The 19,398-nt window shown below is 38.6% G+C and overlaps 1 protein-coding gene across 1 annotated transcript in view; it reads right to left on the bottom strand.

Moving 5' to 3' along the window:
* cxxc4 (CXXC finger 4) overlaps positions 1 to 19,002 on the bottom strand; it is a 37,552-nt gene extending 18,550 nt beyond the window's left edge. Inside the window, exons 1-2 of the mRNA XM_028016248.1 lie at positions 18,586 to 19,002; positions 14,197 to 15,135 (exon numbers count right to left, since the gene is read on the bottom strand). Coding sequence (XP_027872049.1) covers positions 14,197 to 15,021 — 825 coding nt within the window. The 5' untranslated portion in view covers positions 15,022 to 15,135; positions 18,586 to 19,002. The remainder of the gene's footprint in view (positions 1 to 14,196; positions 15,136 to 18,585) is intronic.
* Positions 19,003 to 19,398: the final 396 nt, after the last annotated feature.

Below are 19,398 nucleotides of genomic sequence, written 5' to 3' on the forward strand. Positions count from 1 at the left end.
GAAGATACACACAGCTGAAGCAGAGTTTAATTTTGCTCAGGTAAATGAGAGTTAAAGCAATCTGTTCTTGAAATACGGTGAATAACAAAAGCTCCATTTCAGGAAATTAAATTTTAAAACACACAAAATATTAGCTTTCACTAAGTATCACACTTCCCAGTAAGGCTTCTGCAGCACAATAGTTATAGCAGAATTATTACCATCATTATTATATACATTATTATCTTGTCATTGTTATTGACAAGAAGTCAATGTTAATAAAAAATGTGTGTCTAACTAACAAGAAGTAATCGAAGTTTAAGAATTAGTTGGTATTAAGTTAAATGTCCAATATCAACATGATTGGTTTTACATCATTCTTATGGCTTTTCATGTTGCCTTTCGCTTAGTTTTACGTAGTGCTGCTTATCCTAAATGCCCTTGACTTAGGTTTTGTTTGACTAGTGGTTTATTATGAAAGCTTACATTTATAATACCAAGGTTGGTGTAAAAAAATTTGACTGTATTGGTTTTTATGCAGCTTTACCTTCATATGAAATATTTCTTCCGGCACTAGTGCCCTTTATTGACAGTCACCAGACAGGAAATGGGCAAAGAAAGAAGGGCTGAAAACATGCAGCCAGTGTCAGGACTCAAACCCAACTTTAGCCGCTGCTTTTCCAGTACACCTCTATCAAACCGTAAATCTGACTGGAAATTCAGCACACTTTATAAGGAACACAACGATTTGTCACAGCTTGCGTTTTAACTCCATACACACCCTGTTCCCTGACCTAATGGATTATTTTGTGATTCTATTTTTTTTTTTTTTTTTTTGAGTCTTTGTCATTTTAATGCAATATGTTGATCAACATCCTTTTCTGGCAGACAGCTTTAGACAAACCTTCAGGACCAGCCCACTGGGTTTACCTGATAACATTTCCTCTGTGTGGGTTACTCTTTCCCTGGTGAAAACTTCCTGGTATGCCTCAGTAAAAACACATGCAGCGCCCATGTAAAGTGTCCTGGGAAAAACCAAGCACACATAATGACCTGCAATTTTTTTCTTGTCAGAACCACAAACGTCAATGTGCTTCATTGGGATTTCATGGAGCACACCAAGACAAAGTAGTGTTGTTACGTGGAAGTGAAATTGTACAGTTTTCATTTTTTAAAAATAAAAATCCCTAAAATTTGTATGGATTTTTTGATCCTTGGTTAGTTTAACATTTAATCTTAAAATGTTAAACACACTGATGGATTTCCCCTTACAGCACACACAAACCAACAAACTTAAAACTTTAGGGAAGTGCTTGGAAGCCAGGACCAACTCTATTTTTCAATATCAAAGTTTTTAATTTTCAGCTTTACTCAGTTTTGGGTTTTCAGTGAAAGGAGGTTTTGCTGATGTATGCTAAGTTTGAACTGTTTTGTCAATTTTAAACCTTGGTTTACATTGAATTACAAAGTGGTGATAATGTTGAATAAATAAGTAATTGTAAAATCCTAAAATAGTTACTTATTGAGAAATAAGTAAGAAAGCCAGCGGATATAAACTGTAAAGCATAATATTTTAACTCAAACGGTTTCTGATGAAGCTAGAACACAAAGCAAAACCTGGATCAACAATTTAATACAGAGCTAGTCCAAGGAGACTCCCACACTGCCAAGTCATTGCTACTCAACAATAATCAGACAGGGAAACTGGTCACAGTTTGAAAAGACACAGGCTGCCCTCTGAACTGATTGAAATTACTTCTCTCCCCTTTACAGAACACCTCAGACAGTGCATTTAAGGAATGTCAACAAACTGCGGACGGCACAGTGGTCGAACAGCTGAACGAGGGGAGAATCTCCCACCGCTGTAGTCAAGAGGGAAAAAAATTAATCCACCTGATTGTGGCATTATAAATCCTATCCGTTGCCTGCGGACCACAGGGTGACTTCACACCTCTATGACACACTTGAACCTCAGGGCATCTTAGAGAAAAAAAAAAAAGAAGGAATATCTTTCTGGGCATGGTGTCAGATGCTCATCATGAAATATTCATAACCTGAGACCAGAGCCACAAAAGACGAGGTGGCAGCCTGCGAGGATTTGACTTGCAGAAATGGAGGTGCTTAAACCGCATTGACCAGTTTCTCTCATCACAACTTGTCAGTCACAAATTCACCTCATCCACGTCACTATTTCCAGACTGAATACCACGGAGCCACCTGTCATTTGCTCTCTTTTAATTTAAGCACACAAACCTTTCACTTTGCTTCACACTAAGGCAGCTGATTAAAACAAACGAGAAAAGAAAGAATAATACAGTTTGATTTTATATGAGAGCTCCAGTTTAACTACGAAAATTCGATACTGTGTTTAAAAAAAAATCATCCCTATTTTTTGAACACATGTATTGTATACAGGGAGGGTACAGAGGTACTAAGAGTATGCTGCCCAGAATAAATGTTACAGACAGAAAAAGAATATTTAGAAGAAACATATAGCGCAATTAAACACAACCCGGAAGAACGTGGTTCTGGACTAGTGCTTCATTGTGTATTTGTGTCTGTTCTATCTTCTTAAAACCCAACCCAGGGATTAATACAAAGTCAACACTTTGATAGAGTAGGCTTGGTCTCTTTAGAAACTGTTTAATCAATTGCCATAATAAGCTAAACTTGACTGCATTGTTTCATAGCTAGAATTGAATTTGAATATGTATTTTTGACTTATGTCTATATGAATGGATAAAAGAGACTGCATATTTCTGAAATAAAATGAGACTCTGTTTTGTAAAGTGCCTTGAGACAACATTTATTGTGAATTGGTGCTACATAAATACACTGAGTGACAGTTAATGGCAGTTTTTAGTACACTGCGATTCTCCTATGCACCAGCACACACAGTAAATAGTGGTTGTTGCAGTCTATTTTGAATAGGTCACATTAGTAAACAAACTTTTTTCCCCTTCCTTGGTCATTTTAAGCTTTTGGATATTTCCTCCTTCTAACTGGAGAAAACGTGTCTGTTTTTAACCAAAATAGCTTCCGGAGAAAAGGTGCAGCACACAACTATGAGATTGTGAACAATAGTCAGCAGACTTCTATCAATGACAGCTTTAAGACAATGTTAAATTTTGTAGCAATACAAAGCTTGCATTTTACACAAAATATTAAAAGTCAGAAGCCTAATGTCTTTATTGATTTTGTTATTTGCAGCATGTTAATAAAAGTCCCCAATAAACATAAAAAGGAATAAAGTAGGAATATTATTGTCTAATAAAACACATTTTTTGACCTTTGTTGGAAGTAAAGGAATATTTTTCATTGTGGCATAAATGCAACCCAGAGTGTTTTGCTCTACACGGTCATCCTCTCCTGATTTCCTACATGTGATATAATTACATACAATTACAAACATAAAAATTGCAGTTTTGCAGCAAGGTTGCTGATAAATCAAATATCTGAATGAATGTAGTCTGTGCAGGCAACGATCTGTAGCTCTAATTTGATGACTGTATGTTTAAGACATCAGAAATAAATAATATGAATAATATATTTGCACTCTGGTCTTTATCTACACAAACAATGTACACCTTTTGTGCCCTCAAAATTGTCTAAAACCTACGAGTTTAATTCTCATGAATTAAACAGATTTAATTCACAAGGTTTGAGTCTGAAACAGCAGAGCCAGGTATGTAGCATTATGTCTTTCTCTGATACAGTTTGAAAACCTTTATGGAAAACAGCAATTGTTTTGTGAGTATTTATGTTGCGTTATAGCTATCACCACAAGCGTCCAACTCTCAAAGACCAGAGCTGTTTGCGTAAAGTGCTAGTGGTTTTGCAATAAGTTGGCAGCTGTCTCACATAAGCTATAACTGTGTCTTCCCGTGACTGTCCCTGATGTTGTTGCAAAAGATCTCTGCAACCTGCAAATAAATGATCAAAAGTCTGTAAAATGCCATTGATGTCATTCTTTATAGTTTAAATGATGATTTAAATGTTTTGATTGTAGTTACCATTTTTAATAATAAGAGTTATAATCCCACCATGTTATGCTAAATATCAAGAGATTCATTAAGAAAAGCTAATAAATGAATTCTGAGAGCCATTCTGTTTGTGGCCCTTTAAGGCGCACCATGGAAATTAATTATTTTGACTTCATGATGTTGTAGTATATATCATCGTCTGACTACACCTACCTGATCATCCCCTGTCTACCCTAAAACTCTTTAGGATCTTGCAGTCATAGATGCTGACAAACAGAACATCTGAAAAGCCTAAACTATGGATAGCGTCTAGTTAGTCCCTTTAAGATCACTGTAGAAACACAATGAAAGGCAGAATAGGGATGCAGAGCAAGTACAAAAATACGCTGTCCATTTCAACATCACACAAGCAAGGCTTATTATTTACACAGATTCATATAAAAAATATACATTCTTTTATGCTTCCTTCCTTCCTTCAACAAAATATTGCAACCTAGAATAAATTTTCAAAACCCTTTACAGTTCTCACTAGGTGTCTTGGAATGAATGGGAATCCTGCCGGAAGCTTTTGGTTATCTCTGCTTTGTGGCCAATGCGATACGGATCCACTTCCAATGGTACGACGGACAAAAGTTAAATGAGCAGTAAATACAAACTCGATAAGATTCAATTCACCACAACAATAATTAAGTCTGATTCAGTGAGTTTTGATTTAATAGAATATAATAGGATGTGATACAATCAGTTTGGATAAAGCAAGAGAATAGTGCTTTGTGACTTACAGAGCATAATTAGTAGAAACAGAACATTTTCTCAAGAAAACCTTGTACTATAATACCTTTACATAAATCACGTTGCTCTCATTAATCGGACACTTTGCTGTCTCAAAAACAGAAACCGAGGGAACAAAATACACTGGTCAGCATTGTTTTTATACCAGCTGCGGTAAAATAAATTGTTTCTTCGGGAACATTTGTGAATTGCTCTGCACTAGACTGATGAGGTTCAAATGTACTAAGTGAACTTTGAATTCAAGATGAAGAAACATGTCAAAGAAAACACGTTACACTGCTTTGGGAAAGCATTTAGCCTTTTTGATTTCTATGAAGGTAATGTTAAATAAAATATATATGACGATGATTTAAGCAAATTTGTCCTCCAAAAAGAATACACACCATATTCGTTACAAAGAACAACAAAGTCAATGTTTGGAAGGAGCCATCATAAACTCTGATCTCAGAACAGTAGAAAATCTGTGGGCAGAGGTGAAAAAGGTGCGCAAGCAAGGGAGACTACTAAACTAACTCACCTACACCAGTTGGGAGGAATGAACTAAAAGACCAAACTATTGTAAGAAGCGTGTGGAAGAATCCATCCATCCATCCATCCATCCATCCATCCATCCATCCATCTAAATCCAAGGATGATTTAGAGAGAGACCAATGAACCTGACAGTCATGTATTTATACTGTAGAAGAAATCCAAAATAGAAAAGCAAACATGAGAAATTAAAGAAAAATTATGAAACAAAAAAAGATCGAACAGATACCATTTTCATTATTCTGGCATTTAGTAAGTATAAACAAATTTGATAAATCTAACTGACCCAAATAGTAAAGTTTTGTCTGATTTCCTGTGAGACTGAGAAAAAATATTTTTTGTCTCTGTCTTTTAAAAAAGGGGATACATTTTAAAAACGCATTCACGTTTTTAAAGCGTGGATACAAATTTCTGGTTTTTACTACATATGTACCTACCTACAATGTCCAAAATATGTGAATGAATGCATGACTCGGATTTAAAGGTATTTACTAGTAAGATTGATACATAGAATTTTGCATCATTTCAACTCCTGATTTTCAATGGATATTGAATAAAGTTGATGTTTATTCAGTAAACTGATGTTAGCTTCACACTCACACTTCCCAGTTACAGTATATCTATAGCTTACTGTAGTCAAAACATTAAACAACTGCAGAAATAAAATACAAAAATAATTCAGAGCCACACTGGCCCAATATCGTGGTGCAATACTCTGTGCATCTTTACTGAAGACTTTCCTCTCAGACTTTCTTTTTTTTTTTACAGTCTCTCAATAATGACGAGATACATTTTAACTTCGCAGCCCGAGTTAACATCAATAATTTATTCTTCTCCATTTAAAATTTAAAGCGCAGCACATTAACGTCTTGCCACACCTGCTCCTTCACGCTGTCCACCCTCCACTGGGCTTTTTTTCACCACTGTTCCCGTCTCTCTCTTAGCTTCTCCTTACGCTATAATGAAGACAATGACAAGTCCTCCTTCTCTCCACTGAACCACGGATGTTAAATGAAACGATGGCAGAGAAGGCGACAGACCACATAATGTAAGGCCATCGTCCAGACGCCTCCAATTACGCTTTGGCCTTAATTGGTGGCCGTGGCAAGGATGAGGAATTCTTCATTGGTGTGCATTTGCGCCTTTCAAAGCACAGCATTGGCCCAGAGAGGACAGCGAGTCAGTGCAAATGAAAGCTGACAGAAAATCCACATGGTACAATCGGTCTAGGAGAAAAAGGGCATGACAGTGACTAAAGGGGACCTGGGCTCTGAAATAACTGGGGGTAGTTTGCAGGGCAAGATCTGTATAATTAAGCGTTCTGCATTGTTGTTCAGATGGCAAATTCCCTTTGTCTTGACAGGAGTGGACCGTTGCCCTTTAGGCTGCGATGCGTGGCAGTGTTCACTTTATTTTTTTTTCCACACTCCTCCAGACCTCTGTGACCAAGTTAATTTTCAAATTTTAAGCTTGAATAAATCCAGTAAGTTAGAGATCCATGGATCTTAAGGCCACATGTCCTTCAGAGTTTTTCCTTCACATTTTTTTTATTTATTCTTCACCCCCTCTCTTTAGCCCACAGAGATTGACTTGGAGCAGCCGGTGTTATCTCCAGAGAGGCAAAGGTTGGTGGGGTGGAGTGGGGGTGAAGGCCACAGATTTGTCCTTATCTATTCTGAGCACACCTAAAACAAATTAGACCTGGCGGCCGCTGCTTATTTGGCTCCCCCACTCTCATTAAGGGGCTGAAATCCAGGCTATTTTCCTCGAGGTCCTGCCTCTCTACCATTTTGGGGTCTTGTCTTTTATCGCTACAGCAAAGGTTTCCAGACAGACATGCCGCCTTTTCATCTCAACCATTTCATGTAGTCAAACCAACCCTGCACAAATACCGAGACTGGGAGAGTGAGCATCCCTCCCTATGCTGAGATACTGTTTTCCTACACATCACTTGATGCTGGCCTTTGACATTTGTTAATTGAAAGAGCAATCTGTTCAGTCTCATCCTGGTCTCCCTTCAGCCTTATGCTGCAAGCAAATCGAAGCCTCTTTAGATGTAGCTGCATGTTCTTTACTCTGTCTTTGGAACAAGAGCAAATGTCTTCAAATTCATTATTATATCGTATTGCATAGTTGCATAGTACCATATTGTATTTAGGTGTGGGCGATATGACAGGACTAAACTCTAAAAATGTTGAAACATTGATTATCTGCAAAATCAGAAAGATTTTGAAGGCCCAGATAATGCAGACAGTGTTGCGTAATTTGATAAATTAGGAATATCATCTTCTTTTTTACATATTTTGTGAAATTTATTGTTTTCTTAGTTGGTCTTTTCTTTGAAGGTAATCTTAGCGATGTCATGTCTGTAAATGTTCTTAAACATTTTATTTTGTAAAATAAAGTTTAACAAATTAATAAGTACATAAATAATTACTAATATTTTTTGTTTTTAACCTAATGAATCAACAGTCATTTCCATCTCTACTTTTTTTTTTTACAGGAAGGTGCAACAAAAGAAAGACTGTATTAGCCAGTGCAGATGCATGTCATACTCAAACCATACATCACCAGTCAATAAGAGCTACAACCGAGTGCTTAGTTCATACAATTAACTGCAATTGAAAGAATATGTGCCTCAAGGCAAATTATTAGGAAGTCATATAGAAATAGAGAATGGATGCTAATGTTAACTTATAGTTTTTATACTCCTGAGCATTTTATTCTTTATTCCTTAGCTTCAAATAAATACCTTAGAAAAGTATTTAATACCTTTCCTTACATTAAAGGCATTAAATACCCTTAATGTTGCAAGCATTCTCTTTGTCTGACTGATGTTGGTTACATTAAAATATTAATCTATTTTCAGATAAATAAAAATACAATTAAAAAATAATCCATGAATGTCCTTTGGCTCAAATACCCAGGTATATGCTTTTCTTTAAAAGAACTTCAGATTTGGAACATCTTGCCCCCAGAAGGGTTCAGATGTCTGTTGCTCAGGGGATTTATGACAGCAAATGTAACACCGAAAAAAGTCTCCAAAATATTATTGATCATGCTGAGTATAAAATAACTGAGAAAAAAATGAACCAAGGGACATGTTTTACTCTACTACTGGTTTGTCATGGAAAATCCTCCGTTAATATTATGAAGTATAGAACTTACTGTTATGTTATCAATGACAAAATCGTTTGCTTTTTAAGATGATGTTGTAGTTAATGTTACCTGGCGTTGCAGAGCTTTGGTCACTCAGAATTAAATATATCATAATGTTAAAAAAATGGTACTCAGAACTATAATTCTGTATCATTGGGAGCATTTTTCAACCATCATCATCATCATCATCATCATCATCATCATTATCATCATCAGTGCTATAGTAACTGTGACAGTGGTTCTGGTTTTCTGACACATTAACCTGTTTATACCTGCTACACAAATGATGCTGAGGAAGGCACACAAACAGATATTTACTAAGACAAACATATCCCACTGCCATATGACAAACTGCCTTTACCTTCCTCATCCATATGCAAACTGTACTAAGATTTACAAAATAAGATTTTAAGAAGTAAAGATCCATCCAACAATTGTAAACAAAAACAAGAGTCATTTTTAAAGTTGTTTTTTTTCCCAAAATGCTTGCGATCTTGACTGTGTCAAAAAAGGAGAACGGTTGAGGTCATATTTCTAATTAAGGTATAATGTAACATTAACTGAATTCATGAATGAATAAATGTGAAATGTTTATGCTTTCTCTAAAACGTTACACATTTTCTGACAGCTCTGTGTGAGCCGGTTATGGATTATGTTAGCACATGGCCGTATTCTGCAATGATCAGAAAATCCTGGGTTACAAAACCTACAAACTGCTGGTTTAGAAACAGCTAATCAGACTCACAGATTGTTAGTGTGGTTTGTATTTTCCTTCCATTTACACTTTCCAAAATGCAAAGACCTATTTTTACTCTACCAAGTTATAGCTATTTGTTGGCTTCTTAGACAAATTAAAAGTTAGTTTGTCGTAAATAGCTTAAGCAGCAAACAAAGAGAAAGTCTCCTCCTGCTCTCACATGAGTATAGCATTTGAATGTTAATGTGGGACCTTTGAGCCATCTGAGCTCGAGCTATGCAAAGGTAACTGCTCGGGAAATGTTAGGTTAGATGAGATTCATCTGCCAGACTAATCCATCCTGGAGCCTGAGAGCAGCAGCAGAAGCGGGAGTAGCAGCAGCGAGACAGAGCAGGATCTGCTGCAGAACGGCATGGCGGTGACACGGGGCAATTCTCCAGGGCCTTGCATTAGCGCGCTAAATTAAAGGGGGTATTAGATTAAATTGGCTCTCCGATTTCAGGGGTGTGAGTAAAATTCTGATTTGCATTTTCCACCGCTGCTTAAGATATAATTAGTTCAGGGTGATTCCCATGTGGAAAACATTGACAGGCAAATCTAACTGGTTGCCGGTAGCTTATCGTCTCTTGCGAGGCAAAAAGGTACGCTCAGCTCATGCTTGTGTGTTACTCTGTGCTTGTGTACCTCTTTGCCTGTGTGAGTGGATAGTGCTCATAGAGTGAGCACTATCTATGCTCACTCTATGTCAGTGAGCATAGATAGTGTTTTTCTTTTTTTGGTTTTACAAATAAAACTGAAAAGTGATGCACATATTTGTATTTGCATTACTTGATCTAAATCATGGAACTGTAGCTGTGGCTGTGTTCTTAGGGTTGTTGTCCTGCTGGAAGGTGAACCACCGCCCTAGTTTCAATTTGCATAAAGGGTTTTCATTCAGATTTGCCCTGTGCTAAGTGTCTTCTCTCTTACCATCGACTTGTCCCGATCAGTTTTACAGCAAAGCATCCACACAGCATCACGCTGCCACCACTACAGGGTTTGTCACCTAGTTGGTTTGGTGTGTTCAGGGTGATGTGCAGTGTTAGTTTTCAAGGTAGTGAGCCATGTTGTGGTAATTTTGCAGTTGTATCATACTATTTAATTTTCAGACCACTGATTGAACAGAGCTTTGAGAGATATTTGAAGCTTGGGAAATTGTTTTATAATCTAAATCTGCTTCAAACTTCTCCCCCAACCTGTCCGATGTACTCATTTGTCTTCATTATGCTGTTTGTTCCCTAATATTCCTTAACAAACCTCCAAGGTATTTACAGCCAAATTTATACTGAAAAACAATATAACTCCACACAAGTAGACTGTCTTTACTAGCTAAGCAACTTCTGATGGCAATTATTTATAGTGGGTTTTGTTTAGGAGTAGCAGAGTACAAATGTATGTCACACATATTCTACTGGTCTGTGTTGGTCCATCACATACAACCCAGTAAAAGACTGAACACTTTTGCATGGCACTGTATTTGCATTAATGTAAGGTTCATGTAAAAAAAATAAAACATATCTCTCAAAACTAACTCAGGAGCTTCCCTCCTCCTTCACAACTTTTGATTCAAAAGCATTTCCGTAGCCAAAGCCTCACCTGTAATTACAAACGCAGAGCCAAAAATAACAATTACTGCCGGAAAAGTCCATCCTATGAATTACTGAAGAAGGTGAAGAAGCTTTTAAAAGCAAGTGCAGGTTTGCTTAGAGGCTGCACACCCTTGCTAATTCCACCCTTCTTTGCAAATAGATGTTTTCCAGAAGCGAGTCTCCCCTCGGATAATAAACATGAATTCAGCTTCCTGCGCACCTGTTTGGGGGCACCTGTTCGAACATGAAACTGACACATTTGGAGCATCCACATCCAGTCCACGCTAAACCAAGGGCAGCATTGTTTTTCCACACTGTCCAAAAGCTACATCAATTAAACTCAGTTTACCTCATAGTGCATTAGAGGCATTCAAAACCTGGACACTTGTGAGTTCATGCAAAAGATGCAAGGTTCTTTTAGGTTTTCACCTTTAGACTTATTTGAAAAAGGGAGACCCTGGTTATTGTCCTAACAATGTTTCTTGCATTAAAAGTCATTAAATTTAATTCAAACACACATATTTCTAAAAATTAGTTTCAAAAGTCAACTTCTTCCCAAATAACCACTAGCTGTACTAACAAACTGTAACACTTTTGTTTTCAGTGAGAAATATTTTTGGCCAAAATGAGAGCAACGACATCAGTAGCCAGAAAACATGATGTAAGCTGAAAGGCATATATGGTGTGTTTAGAATACTTAATATCAAAAAATGAAGAGCGATATATTCAGATGAACTAAAAATAAAATATTTGAACCATCTGGAATCAATGTACAATAGTTTGGTCTCTGTTTGACCAGTCCAGCAATTCAAATTTTTTTTTTTTTCTTGCCTAAATCATTTTTGGCAAAAACAAATACTTACACCATTATTTTAGTAAGAAGATAATATTGTGCTTTTCACCTTTTTCTCTAAGATGTTCCTAAAGCCAATACAGCATCAAAAATACTCTCGTTTTTGTTTTTCATGAATCCAGTTGGGTTTTTCCAAATCTCAAACTGTATTTTAAATAATCTCTGTTCAGAGTAAAATAATCTAGACAAGGTTGAACTAGTATAAACATATAATGTTGACCACGAGATGGTCAAAAGCTGTACAGACTTCTTGAAAACTCTAATATATCCCTTTGTTTGTGAATTAGATATCAACTTTACACCACCATGGACACCCACTACTCATGATTGGAAATCAAATTAAGTTCTGGAATACCTATTTGACATATGCTGGACAGAAAGTCATCTAACCCATATCAAAGACTGTCAGTAACTGAGGTTTTGTTTTTAAATTGATTAACATCTATTTTAGTAACTGGCCAATTTGTTGTCAGTGAGGAGGTGAATAATCTGCCTTGTTTCAATATTTTTTTGTTTTAGCCCAGCCCCTAAACATAAGAAACAACTACAACTTGTTTGTTCAATTTGAAAAATATAGTAGTTTTGTTATTCAACAGAAGACAGATAGTTAGATTCTAAAAAGGAAAAAAGTTTTTTTTTAGCATCATCCTATCAAAATGAGTCATGATTGGCCATTTGGTAAATTATATGTTCCACAGTTAGTAGCCATGCATAAAAATAAAGTTGAATCTCTGAGTATCAACTCCTCTTGTCTGTTTTTTTTTTTCTTTTGTATTTTATTTTTTATCAAACCAATTCCAGTGCTAAACTGGTGCTGAGGCTCACTCACTTAGCGCCAGTTCTTTCTGCTTCCGCCTCTGCAAGTTCTGGCTGACACCAATAAAATGGAGGTTTCACAGCACAGACTCTTATCTGGATCAGAGGAAAGAACAGGAGTTTGATGTAGGCTTAATGAAACCAACAACCAACCAACATTTGTTCTTTGGCTCATTGTAAACAAATAACTGTAAAAACACAGAGTTTCAACATTATGATATGAGCTCACTGTCTTACATTTCCTTTGTTCTAACATTAAAGTTACATTTCACATAGTTACAGCCACTGTTTTCTGCTAAATTCTTTCACACAACTTTTAAGTCAGTTTAGAAGAAAAAAAATAGTAATCTTTTAATATCGTCAGATCAGGTTGCAAACACCTCCTGTACTCTAATGTGGTTTCCAGCGCGCCTGGTGCCGATCCGAGATCACATGGGTGGGATTCTGAGATAATATGATTTGTACAGGAAAACTGTCAGAATACACATTATAAGCTGAAGAATGAAACATTTGCTGGATGAGATCTTTACAGTGATGTACTAATATAAGACCAAACTGGTTAATAGCAACAGAAAACCAAACTTTTTCTTTTTTTTGTAGAACCTGTTATTCACTAACATTTGTAACACTGATCTAATGGAAGTGAATATGATCAGAATCTCAATTTGGCTGCAATTTTAACTAATTTTCATTTGATCACTGGAAAGGAGTCAAAGCAGTAATTTGATATTACATTAGTCTATATTATCTTAGAAAAAGATAAAGAGGTGATGGCGAAAGTGAGCAAAGATTTTGACAAACTGATGTCTTAAGTTCAGTTTTAACAATTGAATCCATAAACGCCATTTTTCCAAAAGTAGATTAGGTAACACTTTATGATTAACCCAGTTTTCCTCTCTGTGTAATCACTTAATTAATGAGCAAATTATCCGAGCCTCAGGTTGCATCTGTTAGAAACACATTCATCCAGGCCCCTGTAGGCATACGTGTGAGTCTGAGGGCAAAGCGAAGCATATTTACAGCTGAAGATTCATATTTGGCCTTTGCACTTGATGCCCAAATGTCAACTAGAAAATAAATCAGCTTGAATGAACCTGTTTGCCTTCATAGCTCTCTTGATATGCATCTGTCCCAGACTGATCCACACACACAGTCTGCATACTGTGTACCCACACTTCAATCAGTTCATTCATAATGTGTGGAAGGGGATCAGTTTATGGGATTAACCCTCCCTGCCCCCCTCCCACCTCCCACACACACACATACAACATTTTGGGGCCAGGGAAGGGGGGTGTTTTGAAAAACGCCATCAGCAGCTCCACCATCACTCTCACCATCTCTTGGTGGTCAGTGGCTGAGGCTTTGTGGGATATTGATTCTCCCCATCCAGAGACGGCTTCCATAATTGGTTAAAATGACCAGGTGCGGAGAGAGATGGCTCTCTGCTGAAAACCATTTCCCAGCCCTGCTTGGAGCAGAGCCAAACTCGGGGTTGTTCGGATGCGTTCCAGCCCCAGCCTGACTGGCAGCAATTAGGGGTGTCTGAGCCAAGCTCAGCTTGCGCTCCGCACAAACACCCCTAATTACTGCCAATTAGGCTAGGCGGGTAGGCAGATTTGAGAAAGCAGGGGGATGTTCAGGCATGGGTGGGCATGGAAACAATTTTCAAGGGCTTAGAACGTGACTGGATGAAAAGGTTAATGCTTTGGAGTGCGAGGGGGATAATAACAAAAGAAGGGGAAGCAGAGCCTCCGTTCTCACCTCCAGCGACGAGCCAGGCTTCTTCTTCAACTCCTCGCATTTCCTAAATTTGCAGATCTGGTGGCCTGTTTTGCGGTTCCGACAACTGCTGCAAACACCACAGTTGATTAGCCGCCTGCAGGGTGCACACACCCCACACCTTTTCCTTTTCTTCTTCGCTGGGTTTCCACTGGATGCTGAGGAATTATTCTGTGGGCAGTCTGCCAGATTGGCAATTTGAAACGCACTGTCTGTAACGGCTGCTGAGGCTGCGGGGGAGTGAAGGGCTGTCATGACGATGACCCCGGGAGGTAATGAGATGCCCCCTAAAGCCGGAATAGCGGAAAAAGTTCCAACGCGTTCTGGGAGATTCATTATCTCTGCTTCAGCAGCGCCGCATTTCAGCTTGTTCATGCATTCTCCTGCTAAAGGTCTGCAGTGTTCGGGGGATAAGGTAGAGAGGAAATTATTATTTGCCATTTGCAGCGTCTCTGGCGGCACGCCAGGCTTCCCCGGCCTCTGGGAGTCATTTCTATGCATGCTGGTCCTATTAGGGTTTATTGCCGCTGATTTCCTTCCCCAGAGCATGGCGTTATCACAGTTCCAAGGGGACATACCAATTCTGGCGCTGGGAAAAATGGGCGTCGTGATTCGGGCAATTTTTGCAGTCTGCGGAAACGCACCGTTCGTTTTGTAAAAGTTCGCAAAAGACCTGTACCTTTCCATTTCTGCGTTATAATCCAAGAGCTGACTTAATCCACCATCCTGGAGATTATCCTTCTGCAGGAGCGACACGTCTGCATTTTGTCCGTTTTCAATGCAAAGCGCATTGTTTATGTTAGACATGGCTGGGGAGTGCTTGTCAGTGTTCAGGGGGAGAGTGTGAAGGTGCACGGGCCTTTGTCGAGCTGAAGGTGGTTAGGAACAATGAGTAACCATCCTGGTGTGTCTTCTTCAGCACTGGAAAGCAGAAAACGGAGAAGAAATAACAGTTACATGTACAGAAAAATGGTAAACGGTTTTATGCAAATTCAGCTTTCACTTTTCAACTTCAAGTTTCTCTCAAGGTAGCAACTGAACATGTGAAGCCTTCTGTGACATGTTTTCAGGCTCTGAGGCTATTAAAAAGCAGTCCAAATGGACCTGCATCTGGTGACAGTGACATGATGAATGTGACAGGCCAGCCTAGAATTATTGTAATGCTGAAAAATATTTGCACATTTCAGAAAAAAAGGAACACTTTCAACACTTTTAGAACTTGAGAACAAATGAATTAAACATTAGGACATTAATATCAATACGGCAATATAGTTTTGTATGTGATACTGCATTTTGAAACATCAGAAGGGACCCTCATTCATACTATAAAACAACAACAGCCACAATCTTAAAATAATTACTTGGATTTCTCTAACACATCAAATTATTTTCTACAGGACTCAAGGTACAGTTAAAGTGCAGTGAATATATCGATTGTATCTGCAGCAACGGCAATAGGAGAGGCGGCCCTGTCCGTGTAAACAAGACCCTCACTGGTGTCTCTTAAGAGCACCTGGCATTCATTCATGGCCACTATTACAGTGACAGCCCTCAGTGATAGCCAGCGGTGGATTTACAACCAGATCATGGACCAGACCAACCACAGTGTCAGCTGCCTGAGGATAGGCCTCCTGAATGTGTGTGGAGGGCAGGGTGTGGGGGGGAGGGCATTTCCTTTCTCTGCTTTTCCAACCAATCTGTCTGGATTTGGTTTCCACAGATAAAAGCCCATTAGACACATCTCTCCCTACCTCCATTACCGTTTTCTGGGCTTTCTCTTTTAATTGCGGGTCCGTCGCTAGAACCGTCAAGCATTTCATATCCTATCCGTAGTTTTCACAAAGAGCAAAGTATAAATGTGTACACACAAAGCTGAGATCGATTATCACTGGAGTCGCCCCAAGAAATCGTCTGGTGACCGTAATCGGATGATTTTATACTCGAGCAGCGCTGGTCATAACAATGACACTCTTCAGAGCAGTGTTGTTACTGAGGTAAGAAGTTTTAGCTATTTTCAGTCTCAGAACAGTGTTTAAAATGAAGTTTTATCCTTTAGAACAGAACAGTTCTAAAACATTGGCAGCCTTTTTGAAGATCTCCCCGTCTGCACTTTACACAGCAGAAAATACACGTTTACTGTAAGTGTGAGTTCTGCTAATAACACTACGATAAGACACGAGGGGAAGTTTAAAGATTTGGCCCTATTGTCATTTTGTCTTTGCTTTGAAATAATTATGAAATCAGGTTTCACCACAGAGCTGTGTGATATGATCATTGCCCTTTCTCACATACACAGTGTGACATCACCTCTTATTCCAATAAATATGTTTTTCATGGCAGAAAAAATCATTAAGACTTCTTTATACATATTTGGACAATTTAATAAACCTTCTGACAGTGCATAACTAAGTTCTATAAAGCTCTCCTCTGACTTTTTATTTTGGTCCACATTTACTTTTCAGCACATTATGAGCATATTTAAAACCATTATCATCACTGTGAGGTACATGACATTCTGTTTTACGCAGCTTCCAAGTCTCATGATGTTTTTAAGCTGCATGTCTGACATAAGGGCTTGGACTATTGATAAATTTGATGGCTAGAAATGTCTCCAACATAATTAAGATAACACTGTACCTAGGGTAATGAAAATTCTTGGTTCTTTTGCTTATTTTGCTAAATCTTCAATCAGGAATCTTGGGGTTTACTTTGATTAAAGTTCACATTAAACTTTCAGGAATCTCTGGTTCATCCATATTTTTGCTGTGGAAAAGTTTAATTTTACTGTGTCATGGTCTATAGTGGAAACTGTTATTCATTTGGCATTTTTCTTTCACAAAAACTTAATATTCATCCTTGGACCATCAATAGATTTTTCAAAGCACCACTGCCAAATTTCTAACCAAGTCACATTAGTTTTAACATGTCACTCCATTTCTAACCAGGCACACTGTCTCTCCATTCTCTTTAGAGTGTATCAGGAGATCTTGGCTATCACTTTTGGACCTCTAAATAGATAAGCATTGACATATACAGTATCTCAGATGTTTTAAATCCAAACGTTCCAAGCATTACTCTGAACTCTTATAACCAGGACTTGCTGGTTCTGCTGGAACAAGGATGAAAACTAAAGGCAACAGACATTTTTAAAATTGCTTTTCTTCAATCAGTAGTACTGATTGATACCATTCTTTTTTCTAGCATAGTGTGATGTTTGCCTCATAATGCACTATGTCAATGAGATTTACTTTTACATTATAGCACATGTTCTTTAAAACTTTTTTCATTACATTCAAACCATGCACAACACTAAATGATGATGGTTGATAAACTATGAGGACCAAAAATTGTGGGACTTCTCAGTTTTTAATAAATTACTATGGGGAAATTTAAATTTTCAGCGGTTGATCTACTGATCAACAATCAGAGCCAATGAAGGAAAAATTCAGAACTTAGCTTTTTTGGAGAAATAATTATTTGCTTTTTTTCCCAAACTTTTATTGTACAATGTTTAACCAATCTGGACAGTAAAAAACACTTATGCTCTGGGTGTGGTTGTTTATAGTTCTTATTGTATTAACAGGTCAAAACTTTAAAGTCATTGACGGAAATTGGCCAAAACATATCTGATAGGTGCAGCTCTAACACTCATTAGAACTGCATTATTAAAATGCATCTTCCCCAAATCTGTTCAAAGAGAGCAAATATCTTCACTGTTAGCTAAAAAAATTACAGCCCCATAGACATCATGTTGCCACAACAGCAACAATTTCTTTCCTAAGAAATGTTGAAGTTACTGCACACAAAATGTGACACCAGGGTGCAATCTCTTCCAGATTTTCAAGTTCAGTGTCGACCAGCAGCCACCCGTAAACAAAACCTTGCTGGCTTAATGATCAGCACCTCCTCAGGGTCATTATTACTTAATCAATTCACCCCTGGAGCGAAATACGCAGCCCAGAGGCAATCAAGTCACGGACATTGATTTTTTCCGCCTGTAAACAAAGTTTCCAGAGACAGAAGTGTTCAATACTTGGAGCTGGAGGGAGACAGACAAAAAGAAGGAGAGGAAAAAAAGGGGGAGGAGAAGGAAGAGAGACAGGAAAGAGTGGAGAAAATCAGACAGGATGCAGATAGGTAGATATTCAGATCAAAGGTGAAATCATCCAAAAAGATAAATAAATAAAGGTGAGTGGTGCAACAGTGTAAAAAGGTGAAAAATCCATAGAGATGAGTGCAACCGGAGCAGAAACAGGCTAATAAAATGCGTCTAGGTACCAAAAGCCAAAGGAAACAGAGAAAAAGATAAACACACACACACACACACACACACAGAGATAGAGAAAGAGAGAGAGAGTGAGCATCACCTACCGGGTTCCCGTTGAGACAAGGCTCCCAAGATGCTACCAGCCCGCCACCGTGTTACCGCACATCACTGCGAGGCGATATGTGGAGGGAGGCAGGGGGGATTTAATGCAAAGATGCGAGAAAAGACGCACAGACAAGCCGCCCGAGGGGAGCAGAGCCACCGCGTCTCTCTGTGTCTCTGTCAGTGTGTGCGTTCAGATCGCTCAAAACAAAAGAAGCATTTTTTTCGCGTGTCCTGCCAAACTAGGAAGAGAGGTTGAAAAGTGCATCTATAAGCCAAAACGAGAGTGGGTAAAAAAAAAAAGAAATCTAGATCGCAGCGCTGGATATATATATAGGTGCTTCCTCTCCTCTTGTATTGTGCGTCTGCCTGCTCTCTGCTCGGTCCGTGTCTCCTGTCGCTGTGTGTGGCTGATTGGTGCTGAGGTGAGGAAGCAGGGATGTGGACACCTACTGATCATTGGCTGGAAATTACTATAGAAACACCGGGGAGGAGGGAGGACTGGAGAGGGAGGGATGTGGCTCGGAGGGGCGCACCGAGAGAGAGGAGTATCCGCGCCGCGCTTTGACACAAACATTTCTAACATATTTGTTTCATGGCGGGACCCTTAACGAGGAGGAGGAAGCGGGGTGTCATTTTTGCCAAACGCGCCCTTTAATAAGGTTTGGCGTGTGTGTGGGGAGGGGAAACTTGTCAAATTAATTTAAATGGCGCTGAGCTGTGATTAAGATAAAATGCCTCCGTCGGGTTGTTGCCCCCTCCCTCCTTCCTATCTCAGTCCAGCGACAGCTATAATTACTGGGTCCTCCGGGATC

The sequence above is a fragment of the Xiphophorus couchianus genome, chromosome 5, assembly GCF_001444195.1.
Source record: "Xiphophorus couchianus chromosome 5, X_couchianus-1.0, whole genome shotgun sequence".
NCBI classification, from domain to species: Eukaryota; Metazoa; Chordata; class Actinopteri; order Cyprinodontiformes; family Poeciliidae; genus Xiphophorus; species Xiphophorus couchianus.